The sequence below is a fragment of the Colletotrichum costaricense genome (genome assembly GCF_030867565.1).
Source record: "Colletotrichum costaricense strain IMI 309622 chromosome Unknown Scaffold_1.1, whole genome shotgun sequence".
In the NCBI taxonomy this organism is placed as follows: domain Eukaryota; kingdom Fungi; phylum Ascomycota; class Sordariomycetes; order Glomerellales; family Glomerellaceae; genus Colletotrichum; species Colletotrichum costaricense.
Window position 1 is genome coordinate 4,732,587 of NW_026848230.1, and position 13,270 is coordinate 4,745,856.

The 13,270-nt window shown below is 52.4% G+C and overlaps 4 protein-coding genes across 4 annotated transcripts; 2 read left to right on the forward strand and 2 right to left on the reverse strand.

Annotated features, from left to right (window-relative positions):
• Positions 1-154: 154 nt before the first annotated feature.
• CCOS01_01599 (eukaryotic aspartyl protease) lies at positions 155-2,049 on the forward strand (the record flags this gene model as incomplete). The annotated part of the gene is made up of 3 exons (XM_060449792.1): positions 155-359; positions 419-980; positions 1,059-2,049. 3 exons carry the CDS (start codon positions 155-157, stop codon positions 2,047-2,049), a joined length of 1,758 nt encoding a protein of 585 aa, XP_060321230.1.
• Positions 2,050-3,924: 1,875 nt separating this feature from the next.
• CCOS01_01600 (uncharacterized protein) lies at positions 3,925-6,511 on the reverse strand (the record flags this gene model as incomplete). The annotated part of the gene is made up of 6 exons (XM_060449793.1): positions 3,925-4,392; positions 4,442-4,666; positions 4,715-5,007; positions 5,060-6,061; positions 6,119-6,240; positions 6,300-6,511. The coding sequence occupies 6 exons, from the start codon at positions 6,509-6,511 to the stop codon at positions 3,925-3,927; spliced, it is 2,322 nt and encodes a 773-aa protein (XP_060321231.1).
• Positions 6,512-9,277: 2,766 nt separating this feature from the next.
• Positions 9,278-9,532, reverse strand: CCOS01_01601 (uncharacterized protein; the record flags this gene model as incomplete). Its single annotated transcript, XM_060449794.1, has 1 exon — positions 9,278-9,532. The coding sequence occupies one exon, from the start codon at positions 9,530-9,532 to the stop codon at positions 9,278-9,280; it is 255 nt and encodes an 84-aa protein (XP_060321232.1).
• Positions 9,533-10,569: 1,037 nt separating this feature from the next.
• On the forward strand, positions 10,570-12,620 carry CCOS01_01602 (AMP-binding enzyme; the record flags this gene model as incomplete). The annotated part of the gene is made up of 6 exons (XM_060449795.1): positions 10,570-10,612; positions 10,687-10,922; positions 10,984-11,349; positions 11,418-11,675; positions 11,733-11,895; positions 11,950-12,620. 6 exons carry the CDS (start codon positions 10,570-10,572, stop codon positions 12,618-12,620), a joined length of 1,737 nt encoding a protein of 578 aa, XP_060321233.1.
• Positions 12,621-13,270: the final 650 nt, after the last annotated feature.

Sequence of the window (13,270 nt, forward strand, 5' to 3'; positions counted from 1 at the left end):
TCAAGGTTCTCTTCAGCTTCAACAATCCTTTTCTTCCGGGACCTTCCCACCTTTACCTTCTTTACCCTTTCTTCTTCGGTATCTTATCTCTGGGTTTATTGTATCTCATTCAAGCCAAACAATACCACAACGAGAGCATCGAAAGCTGCCCGAGATGAAGTCTGGAATCTTCATCGCCTTCACCGCCGCTGGCGCGGCTGTGAGCTCCGTCACGGCCTTGTCCTTCCCTCGCACCACTGCAGGCCAGGGATTTATCGCCATGCCGGTCAGACAGGTCAGACCTGACTACGGTGACCTTGACAAGAGAGCGGCCATCGAGGTTACTCTCAAGAATCAACAGTTCTACTACTCGACTGATAGTGAGCATTTCCCTGCTACCTCTCAATCCTTTGAGCAGACTGACACAATAAAAAAATAGTCTCGATCGGCACTCCTGCCCAGCAGGTCACTGTCCTACTCGATACTGGCTCCTCTGAGCTCTGGGTCAACCCGGACTGTGCCACCGCTCCTTCTGCCTCCCAGGCCAAGCAGTGTCTTGCCGCTGGCCAGTACAACCCGGCCAAGAGTCGCACCCCGGCCGTTGGCCCCATTGGAGCTCGAAGACTCAACTACGGAGATGCTTCGGACGCCAGCACTCAGACCAGCGCCGAGATCGCTTACTACGTTGACACCATCACTATGGGCGCTGGTGCCATCGTCAACCAGACCTTTGGCCTCGTCACCAAGAGCGATGGCATCGCCACCGGCATCATGGGCCTGGCTCCTGACCTCAAGGCTGGGTTCGAGAAGGGCAAGCCCTACAGCCTGATTCTCAATACCTTGGCTGATCAGGACGTCATCGGCAGCCGTGCCTTTTCGCTGGATCTCCGCCACTCTTCCTCCGACTCTGGCGCGCTCATCTACGGCGGTCTCGACAAGGGCAAGTTCATTGGAGAGCTTCTAAAGGTTCCCATGATCGCTGGCATCAGAGGCGAGCCTCGGTAAGTCAAGGCCTCTCTCACTCCAACCTGATCAACTGAAAATGCCACCGTATTTTTCATACTAACTCACAATTCCAGTCTCGCAGCCACCCTTTCCGCCGTTGGCATGTCTCTTCCTAACCAGCCCGTCAAGTCTTACGACATCGGTGCAGCTGACACGAACGTTATGCTCGATTCGGGTACTACCCTGACGCGCCTTCATCCTGCCCTCGCGCGCCCCATCCTCGCGGACCTCAAGGCAGTGAGCGATGACAGCGGATACTGGACCGCCGACTGCTCCCTCCGCACCCCGACCCTCGCCAACGGCGGCAGTGACTCCTACATGACCTTCACCTTTGGCAAAAAGACCATCCGCGTGCCCCTCAGCGACTTCATCCTCGACATGGGCCCCAAGGACGGCCAGTGCTACGTCGGCCTCGTCATCACCACCGACCAGCAGATCCTCGGCGACAGCATGATGCAGGCCGGCTACTTCGTCTTCGATTGGGATAATCAGGCGATTCACATGGCACAGGCCGCCGACTGCGGCAAGGAGGACATCATCACCATCACCAACGGCGAGAACGCCGTCCCCAGCGGCCTCGTCGGACTCTGCAACGGACCCGCCACCCCGGACGGCAGCGTCGCGCCCGCGCCTGGTGCAGTGAGTTCTTCTTCGGCTCCTCTTTCTTCTGCTACTACTGCTACTACCACTTCCCCGTGGCTCTTCCCCGACGCCCCGACTGGCTCGACCTACACAAACCCCCCCATTCCGAGTCCGAAGTTCGTGACTCCCTCTGATTTCGTCTTTATAACAACTTATCCCCAGTCATCCTCCTCTGCGACCGGTAACGCCTCGCCCGCTCCCTCCGCTGCTATTACCCCCACTGCGGCTACCCGCGGCAGCGGTGGCAGTGGCTCCTCGACGAACACGGGCACGACGACTGCCGCCCCGACTTCGACCGATCCTTCCTCGTCGAGCTCCTCCGATTCTCACAATGGCGCCTCATCCCTCTTGGGCAGCGACCAGGTCTTCATGGGCTTGTTCATGAGCGTCTTGGCTATTTTGGTCACCGCGACTACATTCTAAGTCTGGCTTTGGAGATGATTTTGTGAACACAACAGGAAAAAAAGGCTAAGGATACGATACCCCTTCTTTGTTCAGGTTTCGGGAGGCATTGCATTCTTTGGGGAGTTTTCATTATCAACTTTGCATTCACGGGATGGCGTGGACATTTTGGGGGAGGGGAGGAATTAATGGAAACCCTCTTTCTCTTCTAGTCTTATCTGTCACAGACGAGACATACAGAGATTGAGAGAGGGGCATGAATTTTGTTCCCTGGCTAGCTGGCCATGAGCTTTTGAAGAAAGGTTCTTCACAAAGCTGGGGGTTTGGGCTGGATGTCTAGCTAGGACGGACGTTTACTGATGACCCGTTACGATACCAATGACGAAAACTTGAGGCCTGCTTTTTTTTTCTCTACCAAAGAAAAAAGACTGGGGGCCTGACTTTTCCAATTCAAGAAAATTTCAGAACCATACTTCATGCTCGTTCCCCTCACCGTCCCGCTCCTAATCATTTCGTGCTTTGCCATTCATCCCGCGACTGTGTGACTGTGACTGCGACTTGAGAACGGTAACACAAAAACGTACATATTTCATCACACCAGCCCTCGATTTGTCTGTGTTCAGTCAACTTGTGACGAGCCCTTTCCTTAAAAAATCATCAAGGGAGACCAGAATCCGGGCATTGGCGGAGAAATCATCCAAACAGACTGCGTCGGGACTAACTCCGGGAAACGCCGTTGACCTCAGCATGATCCCCATCCTGCACATCTCCTCTGACGTAGTTTGTCTCTGACGTTTCCTCTGTCTCAGGGTACCTATGCGCTCACTTACTTTACTTACCCAAAATGAGCAACACCGGTTCTAGACCACCCCTGCGAGGGGTCCAGGTCCTCCCAGACCACATCCGGCCCTTTCTCGTTACTTCACGCCGCCGTTCCGGGACCCGAAGGTGCGGCACAAGGTACCTAGCCAGCACTTCGAATTGAGATGGCCACAATTTTGGGGGGGGGGGGGACCCCGGAAGCAGGATACACCGTCCGTGAAATGTCTCACTCCCTGAATGAGGTAGTACCAATGATGAATGCTGTAGAGCCCCTCTCCGCCCTTACCCTTCTTCCCTACCTTACCTAAATGTTCCTTCTTCCCTCTTCCAACAAACGAACCCCTTCCACAAGCAATTGCAGAAAAAGGCGTTTCTGCATATGTCCAAAAGTAGTTCAACCCCGACGCCTCCAAAATTCCCGAGATGCTGGGACGGTGGAAGGCCATCTCATTCGTCGATCCCCGAGTCGAGACACGTGTCTCAATCCTGGGGCACAGTGAGAGAGCTTAACAGCTGAAGCTTCACCTCGTCAACCTCGCACGCAGCTTGAAGCCAAGATCTCCACATCGAGATCCGTTCCGGAGTGCGCACTTGCTTTCAACGAGGACGCCGCGAATTTCGCATACGGCCTTCAAGATAACGTCACATCAGAATGCTGGACAGGATGTGACTGTAAACTGGGGAAATTCTCCACTATGAACTAAGTAACTGAGCTATGTGCAAACGCTGGATGCCAAATGATTAAGACTGCCGAAACAGCAAAGTTGTTCCCAAGTCTTCCTTGGATAAAAAGCAAAAGTCTCTCTCCGACTTCCACCCAGCCTCGCTATTGCTGGAAGCCTCACAGTTTCTCCCCGAAAGTGGGAAAACCACGAGACAAGATTGAAATGAGAAAAAGCAAAAACGATCAAATCTCCTGTCTCCTTTCTCCCAAACGAATTCTCAGAAATCAGAAAATCCCGCAAAATCACCGTGAATCGAGTGTTGAATGCTTCAGTATCATCATCTTGGATGATAGAAAAGCGTAAAGTTGAAGAAGATAGCTGGCCTGGCCGGGCGATTTGCAACGAATGACTAGGCTCTGGTTCTGCGCTTCTTGGTAGTGCGAGTGAGAGAAGACTCGCTCTCGCTGTAGGTCTCGTCGCTGTCGGTGCCATCACGCTTTCTAGTACGCGATCGTGTGATACGACGATTGGGAGCATCCGATATTCCAGTATTGTCCTTGGCTCCAGTCGAGGCGGTGGTGGGAGCAGCTGCAGTCACAGTTCTGCCACCTGTGACGGTCTTGGCCTTGGCCTCGATCAAGGTAGGCTGGACAGCGATCGATTTGTTGAGATCCGTAGTCAAGCAGGTACTGCAAGACTTCATCTCGATCTCATTGCTGTCACCAGGCTTTGGGTAGTCCCAAATCTTTGATACCGACGGGACGGTGCTCTTCATGAGAGCATCATCACGACCTTGAGGGGTGAAACTCGGGTGCGTGAGGTCGATGTTTCTACAAGTCAGAGCGAAACGGCGCTTTCCCTTCGGATCGACCCTGTGCTATAGTAATGTCAATACCTGTGCTCCCAATCATCTCAGAGGCACTTACCAGATACTCCTCATGAATGCGGGAGCCATGCATAACCACGATGTCACCATGGTACAGGGGGAACTTGAGAACCACCTTCCGGTACTCCTCATCCTCCTTCACCTTCTTTCCTCTCTTTGCATTTTTCACACTCTTTGTCTTCTTGGCGAAGAACATGATTGCCGGGCTTCCTAAAGAAAGTGTCGCTACTGTAGGGCCCAAGGTATCTTCGCCATCATCGTGAAACTATAAAAGTCAGCTTTGAGTTTATAAAGAAATCATAAGGTTACTAACGCCGATCTTGTCTTTCTCCATGTAGCCGATGGATAACAGCTCGTTGAAGTTGGTGAACTCAGGAGTGATAGACGAATCCCGAGTAAGTCCAGTATGTTGAGCGTGGCGGTCAACAACTCCCAAGACTTCGTTCGTCATCTCGATCGATACTTCACCAGCCCACTCCATTCTCTTGAGGGCTCCAATGAAGGCCTCGGGAGCCGCTGAGAATGGCTTGGAGTCCACTGCGACGACGAACTTGTAGGGAGCGCCCCAGTTCTGGAGGAAGTTTCTCGTCAGCTTCTCTGTGGGTACTGCAACATGTTAGTGACGGGTTCTGTGGAACAGCTTTGGGTGAAGACTTACATCCGGGATGAACCACCGAATTTCTAGACAGGTCGAAGGTGTCGACCGACTCGTTAGAGATCTTCCACATCTCATCAGGACCGCCAGCTTGTCCATTCGCAGTCTGGTTCGTGCGGATGATACTGACTGAGCCAATAATTCTGCTGGTGTCGTTGAGATCCGGAAGAAGATATTGTTCAATGAAAAGACCATTGATCTGGGCGTGGTGCTGCAGAATTCCTGTATCGTAGAGTCTAGACCCATGCGTTCTCTTGACGTGAGTCTCCTCTTGGAGGACATCCTGCAGAGGGAATGCAGCCGGCTTAGCCATCAAGACAAAATTGCACACTGGGTTCTCATAAGCCCAGTGAGTCCAGTCAATTCGTCTCGAGCAGCCGTGGCACTGAGGACAGACAATACCCTGACGCATTGTATTCTCAGTGCCGAGATGGCCTTTCATGGATGGAAGGTTCGGTTGAAGAGGCTGCTTGGGGAGTTGAAACGTTGTTCTCTCTTGAAGAAAGCTCTCCGAGTATTCCAGGCGAGCAACATCCACGCCAGCTGGGAACATGAAGAAATTCTTGCACTTGCGGTTGAGACAGGTCCATCCGGCAGAGAAGACCGTCTTGCAGTGCTGGTGGCAGTCGATGCACCAAGCAAGGGCAGCGGAGCAGTGAGAAGCAGGTACAAGCCCCATGATGTCGGTCTCAGAGGAGAAGATGAATGACTCTTCGCAGTGAGCATTCAGGCAGGTCCAGCCCTGAATGAAGTACTGCTTGGACGTCTTCAAGCACTTGATACAGCTTTGGCGAACGTCACTGAACTCCTGAGGGTTGACAGTGTGTTGAACTTCAGCCTTTGCCTGCCACCAAGATGGTGTAGAACGGTCGATCTTCTCAAGTCGAATCTTGTGGCAGAACTGTCCATTGGCTTCTTTCTCGGACCAGATGTCCGTGATGGTGAAGAACGCCATGACGCTGTACTTGTGCTCCGTGGCGATGGACAAGCCGGGGTAGTTCTTATCTACTTGAAAATGAGTATGATGTTCAAGCATGGTATTGCTTCGAAGGATTGACTTACCTAAGATGACGCCAACGGGCATGGCTTTCATCATGGAAGCCTGGGCAGAGGACAAGTTTCTCTCAAAGCTCTCCTTGACTCGGATCATGTTGCCATCAACATCGCGCTCTCTGCCGCCACCGCTGCCACAGATCAAAACTGTTAGCAGTTGGTTAGCGAGGGAAGTTTGGGAAGCACCTACAGCGCAGTGATGATGACCTCTGCATCCATGCGGTCTCGAATAGTTGGAAAGCCGCCAAGGAGAAATCCCACCATAGTCTTGTTGTTGGTGTGGGCACTGCTCTGGTGCGCTTTGTAGTAAGGCAGGGCATCGCAAAGAGCCTGTCGGGTTGCAGCCCAAACGGGGGGTTCTCCAAAAGGCTCAGCCTTAAGCTTGCTGATATCGGCCATCATGTTTGCCGAGTACTTGAACTGATGTGAAGAGAAGGGGTTCTACTATCGATCGTAAGGTGTGTATCACGTAGGTTGAAGAATGGTCGCAGCCTGAAAGTGAATTTCAAGACGAGCTCTGGATAAAGAAGGTCCGAACGGCACTTCTCGGTGATTTGAAAGACGTCAGGTCCGAACAACACTTCTCGGTTGGCTGGAAGACGTCAGGTGCGAACGGCACTTCTAGGTAATTTGAAAGACCGAAGGTGCGAACGGTTGAAGGAAGTAGACTTGGTACGATAGAAGGATTTGAGAATATGTGAAAGAAGTATGAAGAATAGGAAGACCGGTTCACGGTCGGGCTGCACTGAATACCTAAAGAGGCTACACTCTTTGAGAGTGCGGTTGTAGATGAAAGACGTGAGTTTGTATGAGAAGAAGTGGAAGATTGTCTGAAGTAGAGGGAAGTGTGTCTTAAGTAGAAGTAGAAGAGTGTCTTAGACAGACGCGGAAGACGGAAGTGGCCGAATTGGAAGAGTGACTGAAGTAGAAGTGGAATAGTGTCCAAGGTAGAAGTCGGAGAATGTGTGCGGGAGAGAAGGGGAGGTGTCTGTGGGAGAAGTGAAAATCTGTGTATGGGAGAAGTTGGAGTGTGTGTGTAAGTGTGTGTGTGTGTGTGTGTGTGTGTGTGTGTGGGAAAAGTTGAATTGTGTGGGCAAGAGAAGCGGAGGCGTGTGTGAGAGAAGTGAGGGTTTGTGAAAGAGAGAAGTGTGATTGCAGAAGAAAGCCTCTCTTAAATATCCTCCGGTGTGGGGAGGGGATGCCCAGAGGCAGGAGTGCAGTGCCTATGAAGAAGGAACGAAGAAGGGACCGCAGGTTCGAAGGCAAGACCGCAACACGAAGAAGGTGTGGAGATGGGACCGCAGGTCTCAGGGCAAGATCGCAGTGCGAGCTGAAGAAGGTGCGAAGAAGGGACCGCAGGTTCGAAGGTAGGATCGCAGTGCGAACTCAAGAAGGTGCTGGAAAGAGACCGCAGATCTTAGAGCAGGATCGAGGTTCACGAAGAAGATTTCGAAAGTTCGAAGGCAGGAGGAGAGTAACATAAGGAAAGAGCAGAGGGTGTGTGAAAGGTTTTGATTGCCCAAAGGGGCACTTAGCCGAACCGTGAAGAAGGACCGGCTGGACTTGCGTGATTCACAGTGGGAAAGAGCGAAGAATATTAGCATTGTAGATTTGGAAGGTGCAGGTGATCCATTGCCCAAAACAAATATCTTTCGTTTCAGTCTAAGCCTTAGAGAAGACGGAAGAGACAGGAGCGACCAAGTTTTCATGCAAGACGGGTGAGGAGTTTTATGAGAGGTTCTACATGTCTCTCGTCGTTTCTAGTATACAGTTGTTTCAGCTCTCAATTATCAACATCTGGTTCCCTTGTCAGGAGAGCGAGTTTAAGCAATAGGCGTTTATTATGTTTTTCAATTGTGAAATTGAAAGGGAAAATCCACCGAATCAATTTACATCCGAGCATCCAGCGCCTCTGAGTGATGAATATAGCGTGACATGCAGTACGCTGGCATGAGAAAGACTGGCTCAGCCATTGAAAGCATCTAGCAAGGTGATGTCTTCAGACGGCTATTAGATAACTATTCCTGCCAGCCAAGCGCAACGCTTGTCGGGCATTTGTGATCGAAAGCTGAGTTTATATCCAAGAAACTCCCGACGGTAGACCTTCCAGAGTGGAAGAAATCTTGCTAGCAGGGGCTTTCCTATGCTGCCAAGTCCGCTAAGAATAGTAGCTTGCTGTAGAAAAGACGACTTGAGGAATACCATTCTACCTTGGGACTCTCTTCTCCTCGTCAGATAGAGACTGTGCCAAGGTAATTGATGGTGTTATTGAGCCGAAGACAGTTGGCTTCAAATTCGAAGCTTTGGCAAAGGCAACTGTAGTGGATGATTGGGGGGGAGGGGCCTCGCCAGCACCTTCGGGGGGTACAAGAAAGGTTGAAAGGCTACAAGGCTTCCGTTTCAGGTATTGAGTTCTAGTCATACAAGGAAGGTAGGCAAAGCCTCTAGGGTATGTGATATATACTGTTGATACGATACGGCGCTCAAAATGAGGGGCCGTTTGTGATAAACCTTTGAAGGCATCCAATTCCCAACAAGCCAGTCTCACCGACTCAGGCAGATTGAGTGGGAACGTCGGACGAATATAACTTCAGATGGGAAGAACAGATGAGTTCTGGCCAAACCCTCCTTCTTGTCTAATCCACTTTCGCAAAGTAGAAGGGAAACGCTGGCTTTGCCTGTGGATATAAGGTAAGGGACGCATAGAAGACAGGTGTTCGAGTAATATCCATGTGAGGCTGCCATGCTTAGAGTTGAGACTGCCTCATTGGCAAGTGTCAAGGTAGAGAAGCATGATGCAGTGAAGACCACACCATTGAGGGACATTGCGGTCTGGAGGAAAGTGGGATCATTTGAGACAACGTGTGCCGAGATAGGTTGTCGTCAACTTAATGAGATGACATACCACCGAAATGTACCATTGTTTCTAGCGCGAAGTGATGGTGGCTAAAACAATGCCATCCCGCAATAAAGAGTAATGGCACTTGTGGATGGCCTGGGAGAAATAAAGCCATCAGGCCAGGCTTTCATCACTCGGCGAAGTCCCCGGCGAAGTCCCCAGCCAGCAGCAATATTCTGATGACCAAACTTCGACTAAACAACGGCTGCTTATTGTATGCCCCACATTTGGCTGCGTGTGCAACTGTCACTGAGGCTCCCTTACCGACCTTATGTATTGCGCGCTGTTGCTACCGGCGAATAAATACTTGCTAGTGACCAGAAAATTCTTCCCGGCGACCTGATGCAGTGTTGGGAAAGGTAACACAGCCGTTCCCAGTCGACAGTCAACGTGAGAGGATTCATGGCGGTGGTCTGACGCGGAGGTCGGCGGGCAACAGAGGCAGAAGCCACGACCCACTCTGTGAGATTCGGTGGAGGTTGAGAATCCGGGGCGGGAGTGAGATTCCGCGCCGGAGATCTCATGAATTGACTTCCGGGGTGCGACTGGGGCTGCGGGCCTAAAGACCTGGCCAATCTGGTCGGCAAAGATGAGTGTTTGCTTTGTCATCGGAAGAATCTCGGTTGGTCGGAATTGTTTTTACCTTGGTAATTCGGTTCTCTGCTTGCTGACATAATGGAACGGGAGACACACCAAACACCCAAATCGCCAACCAAGGCACACAGGAGCCGGCTGGCCTCTAGCCCACTGCAGCCGGTAAATCCACAACCAGTGGCTGCTCGGCCAAATTCTGTGCCCCTGGACCCCTTGGAATTGACGGGGGTCATGAGTAGCGAAGGTTCGGCGACGTGAAGCTCAGAGAATGGGTGAGCCAATCTAGCGACTGGGGTAAGGTGTGGGCGCTACCGCCATCGGCTGCTGGCAACGGATCTTGTCCAAGGTCAACCACAGTTAACGTCCTAACAATTGGAGGACTGGTGCCCATGGCTGGATCTACACCAAATGACGAGGGCGGATACGCGGAATGACTCGACCTCCTGGAGAGTGCGGGAAGATACCGCACTATCTGCTGGCTCTGCCGAGGTGTGACAAGTACGTGGGGAGAAATGCGGAGAAGTGGGGGAAGCTATGCTTCTCCAAGTCTTGGTTCTCTGCTCCTTCTGGCTGTGAGGAGGAGCAGACGTGTAGAGCACCAGGGACGAAGAGACCAGGGGAGGGCCCGGTCACCGGGGGCACAGAGGCGCAACGCAATAGAGAGATCTAAACTCTGTTCCCGCCCCGGTCGGTCCCCTTCGCTGTCAGTTTTCCTTTTGAACCAAACCGCTTGCTCGGCAATTGAGCTTCAGCTATCCACCGAGCCTCGTGCGCAGCTTGACATCATTCAAAAAGTCCGAACCTCCCCCGAATCTTTTCCTCTCTCATCAACGCTTCGCATCTCTCAACGACGGACCATCTTCTTCGCGCGGCAAGGCTTCAAGGACACGATCTTTGAACGCGCAGACACAAAGCTTCTCACCTGGCTTCTCTCTATTTCTATTTGTCCCTCTCTTCGCCGCTCAAGATGGTCTTCACTTCGCCAAACTGGGTTCCTCAATTGCCCATCGGTAAGATATTCCCCTCGGGCCCTCGGGCCTTGCCCAACGTTTTGCCGTGACCAGCGCTCACTGAAACACCACAGATCCTCCGGATTCAATCACAATCCAAGAGTTCATGAGCAACGAGAGATACGGTCGCTATGCCCTCAAGGATTCCAGAAGCCCGTACACCTGCGGCCTCACCGGCAAGTCATACTCGGCATTCGAGGTGAGGGAGCGAACAGACTTGCTGGCGAGAGGTATCTCCAAGAAGCTCGAGTTCGCACCAAACGAGGGTACCGAGTGGGAAAAGGTCGTCTGCCTCTTCTCCCTCAACACAGTGAGTAGCAATGGTGCCCAAGTAACCCCACATCACCCACGGGACTAAAAGTAGTGCGTAGATCGATTACATCCCCTTCACCCATGCCATGCACCGTTTGTCCGGCATCGTCACTCCCGCTAGCGCCGCTTATTCAGCTCAAGAGTTGGAGCACCAGCTGCGGTCGTCCAATTCGAAAGCTCTCTTTACCTGCATCCCATTGCTTGAAACCGCGCTTAAGGCCGCGAAGGGCGCCAACATCCCCGAGGACCGCATCTTTTTGCTGCCGGTACCGGGCGCCGATCAAAAAACACCCTATGTCACTATCGATGACTTGATCCAAGAGGGCAAGTCTCTGCCGGAGCTGGAACCTCTCAAGTGGGTCAAGGGACAGGGAGCACGTCAGGTTGCTTTCTTGTGCTACTCGAGCGGCACCTCGGGTTTGCCTGTGAGTACTTCTGGGTCCTAGAGGCGATCGCAACGTATGTCGAGGTTCGTAGACTGATTTGGCTGCAGAAAGCTGTTATGATCTCACACAGGAACGTCATCGCGAACGTCCTGCAATTCACAACATATGAAACAGTCGCGAGGAGAAAGCTTGGCGTTAGGACACAAGCCACTCTCGGTCTCCTCCCCTTTAGTCACATTTACGGCCTGGTTGTCATTGCTCACTGCGGCACGTGGCGCGGCGACGGCATCATTGTCCTGCCCAAGTTTGAACTGAAGCAGTTCCTCGATGCCGTTCAGCGCTTCAAGATTAACTGCCTCCCCGTTGTAAGTGCTCATTGGCGGCAATACAAGCGTTGTACGTACATCTTCTAACGCAAGCAGGTCCCGCCGATCGTAATTCAAGTCATCCGCAACCAAGATCTCTGCAACAAATACGACCTTACCAACGTGCGCTGGGTATACACAGGTGCGGCGCCGCTTGGCGCGGAAACCGTGGAGGATCTTAAGAAGCAATACCCCAAGTGGCACGTGGGTCAAGGATACGGTAAGCTATCGTTTTGCACCATTTGCTTGGCCATGTTTATTAAAACAAATCCAGGCATGACCGAGACCAGCACTGTCGTCTGCACAACCTCCGAGATCGACATCGACGTCGGATCATCAGGCTCTCTCGTCCCTGGTGCGCGCGGCAAGATTGTGGACCCCACGACAGGCGCCGAGATCACAGAGTACAACACCCCCGGCGAGCTCCTGGTGCAGTCACCCTCCGTCGTGCTGGGCTACCTGCACAACGAGAAGGCCAACGCCGAGACGTTTGTATGGCACGAAGACGGCCGCTGGATCAAGACGGGCGACGAGGTCCTCGTTCGCAAGTCCGCCGAGGGCAACGAGCACCTCGTCATCGTCGACCGCATCAAGGAGCTCATCAAGGTCAAGGGCCACCAGGTCGCGCCCGCCGAGCTCGAGGCCCACCTGCTCACCCACCCAGCCGTGTCCGACACGGCCGTCATCCAGGTGCCGGACGAGCGCGCCGGCGAGGTGCCCAAGGCGTACGTCGTCCGCGCCGCTGCCTACGCCTCCAAGCCCGAGGCCGAGGTGTCGGCCGAGATTTGCAAGTACGTCGAGGAACACAAGGCGCGGCACAAGTGGCTCAAGGGCGGCGTCGAGTTTGTCGACGTCATTCCCAAGAGCCCCAGCGGCAAGATTCTGCGCCGTCTACTCCGCGACCGCGAAAAGGAAGCCAGGAGATCCAAGGGTGCCAAGCTTTGAGATATATGTGCTTGTGATATGTATATATGAACTATGGGGAGCACGAGGTTTTTGGCTAGTGTTTAGAATGGTTGGATTGATGTGATGCTGGGTATTAGATGATCGTTCGGGTGTGTGCTTTGATCGTTATGCCTACGAAATGCACGAAATACTTATATTTAGCGTCTTCTGTACATCAGAATGCTGTTGTTTGGTTGAATACGAAGTTCAGACAGGTCAGCTCCGAAACAAGTGACGTCTGAGCCCCTGTGGTCGTTGGAAAGTAAGTGAATAAGTGTCGAAGAAACATGTGTCATGTTTGGCTTCCGTCCTGAGTTCCTTCAAGTAACTTACTTGACTACGAACCCGCCGATTTCCGAAGCATGCCGTTCACCCTAATATCATTCAGTATCTTGTACAAACTTTAAAGAAGCAACCACCAGTCATTTGTTCCTCGTACCTAGAAGAACGATCTTGACTCGCCAAACCCACATCGGCTAATCCCCCTCAAAGAGCCTCAATGCTTAGTCGCACTTAAGCATCTCTTAGCGCAACCAGGGATCCCAAACAGCCTACGGATACCAAGCCTCTCAACGTCGCAGAAACCCCATCAAACAGGCCCCCGCCTCTTAGTAGTGGAACCGGAACCTTTGGAAATCTACATGGAAGCA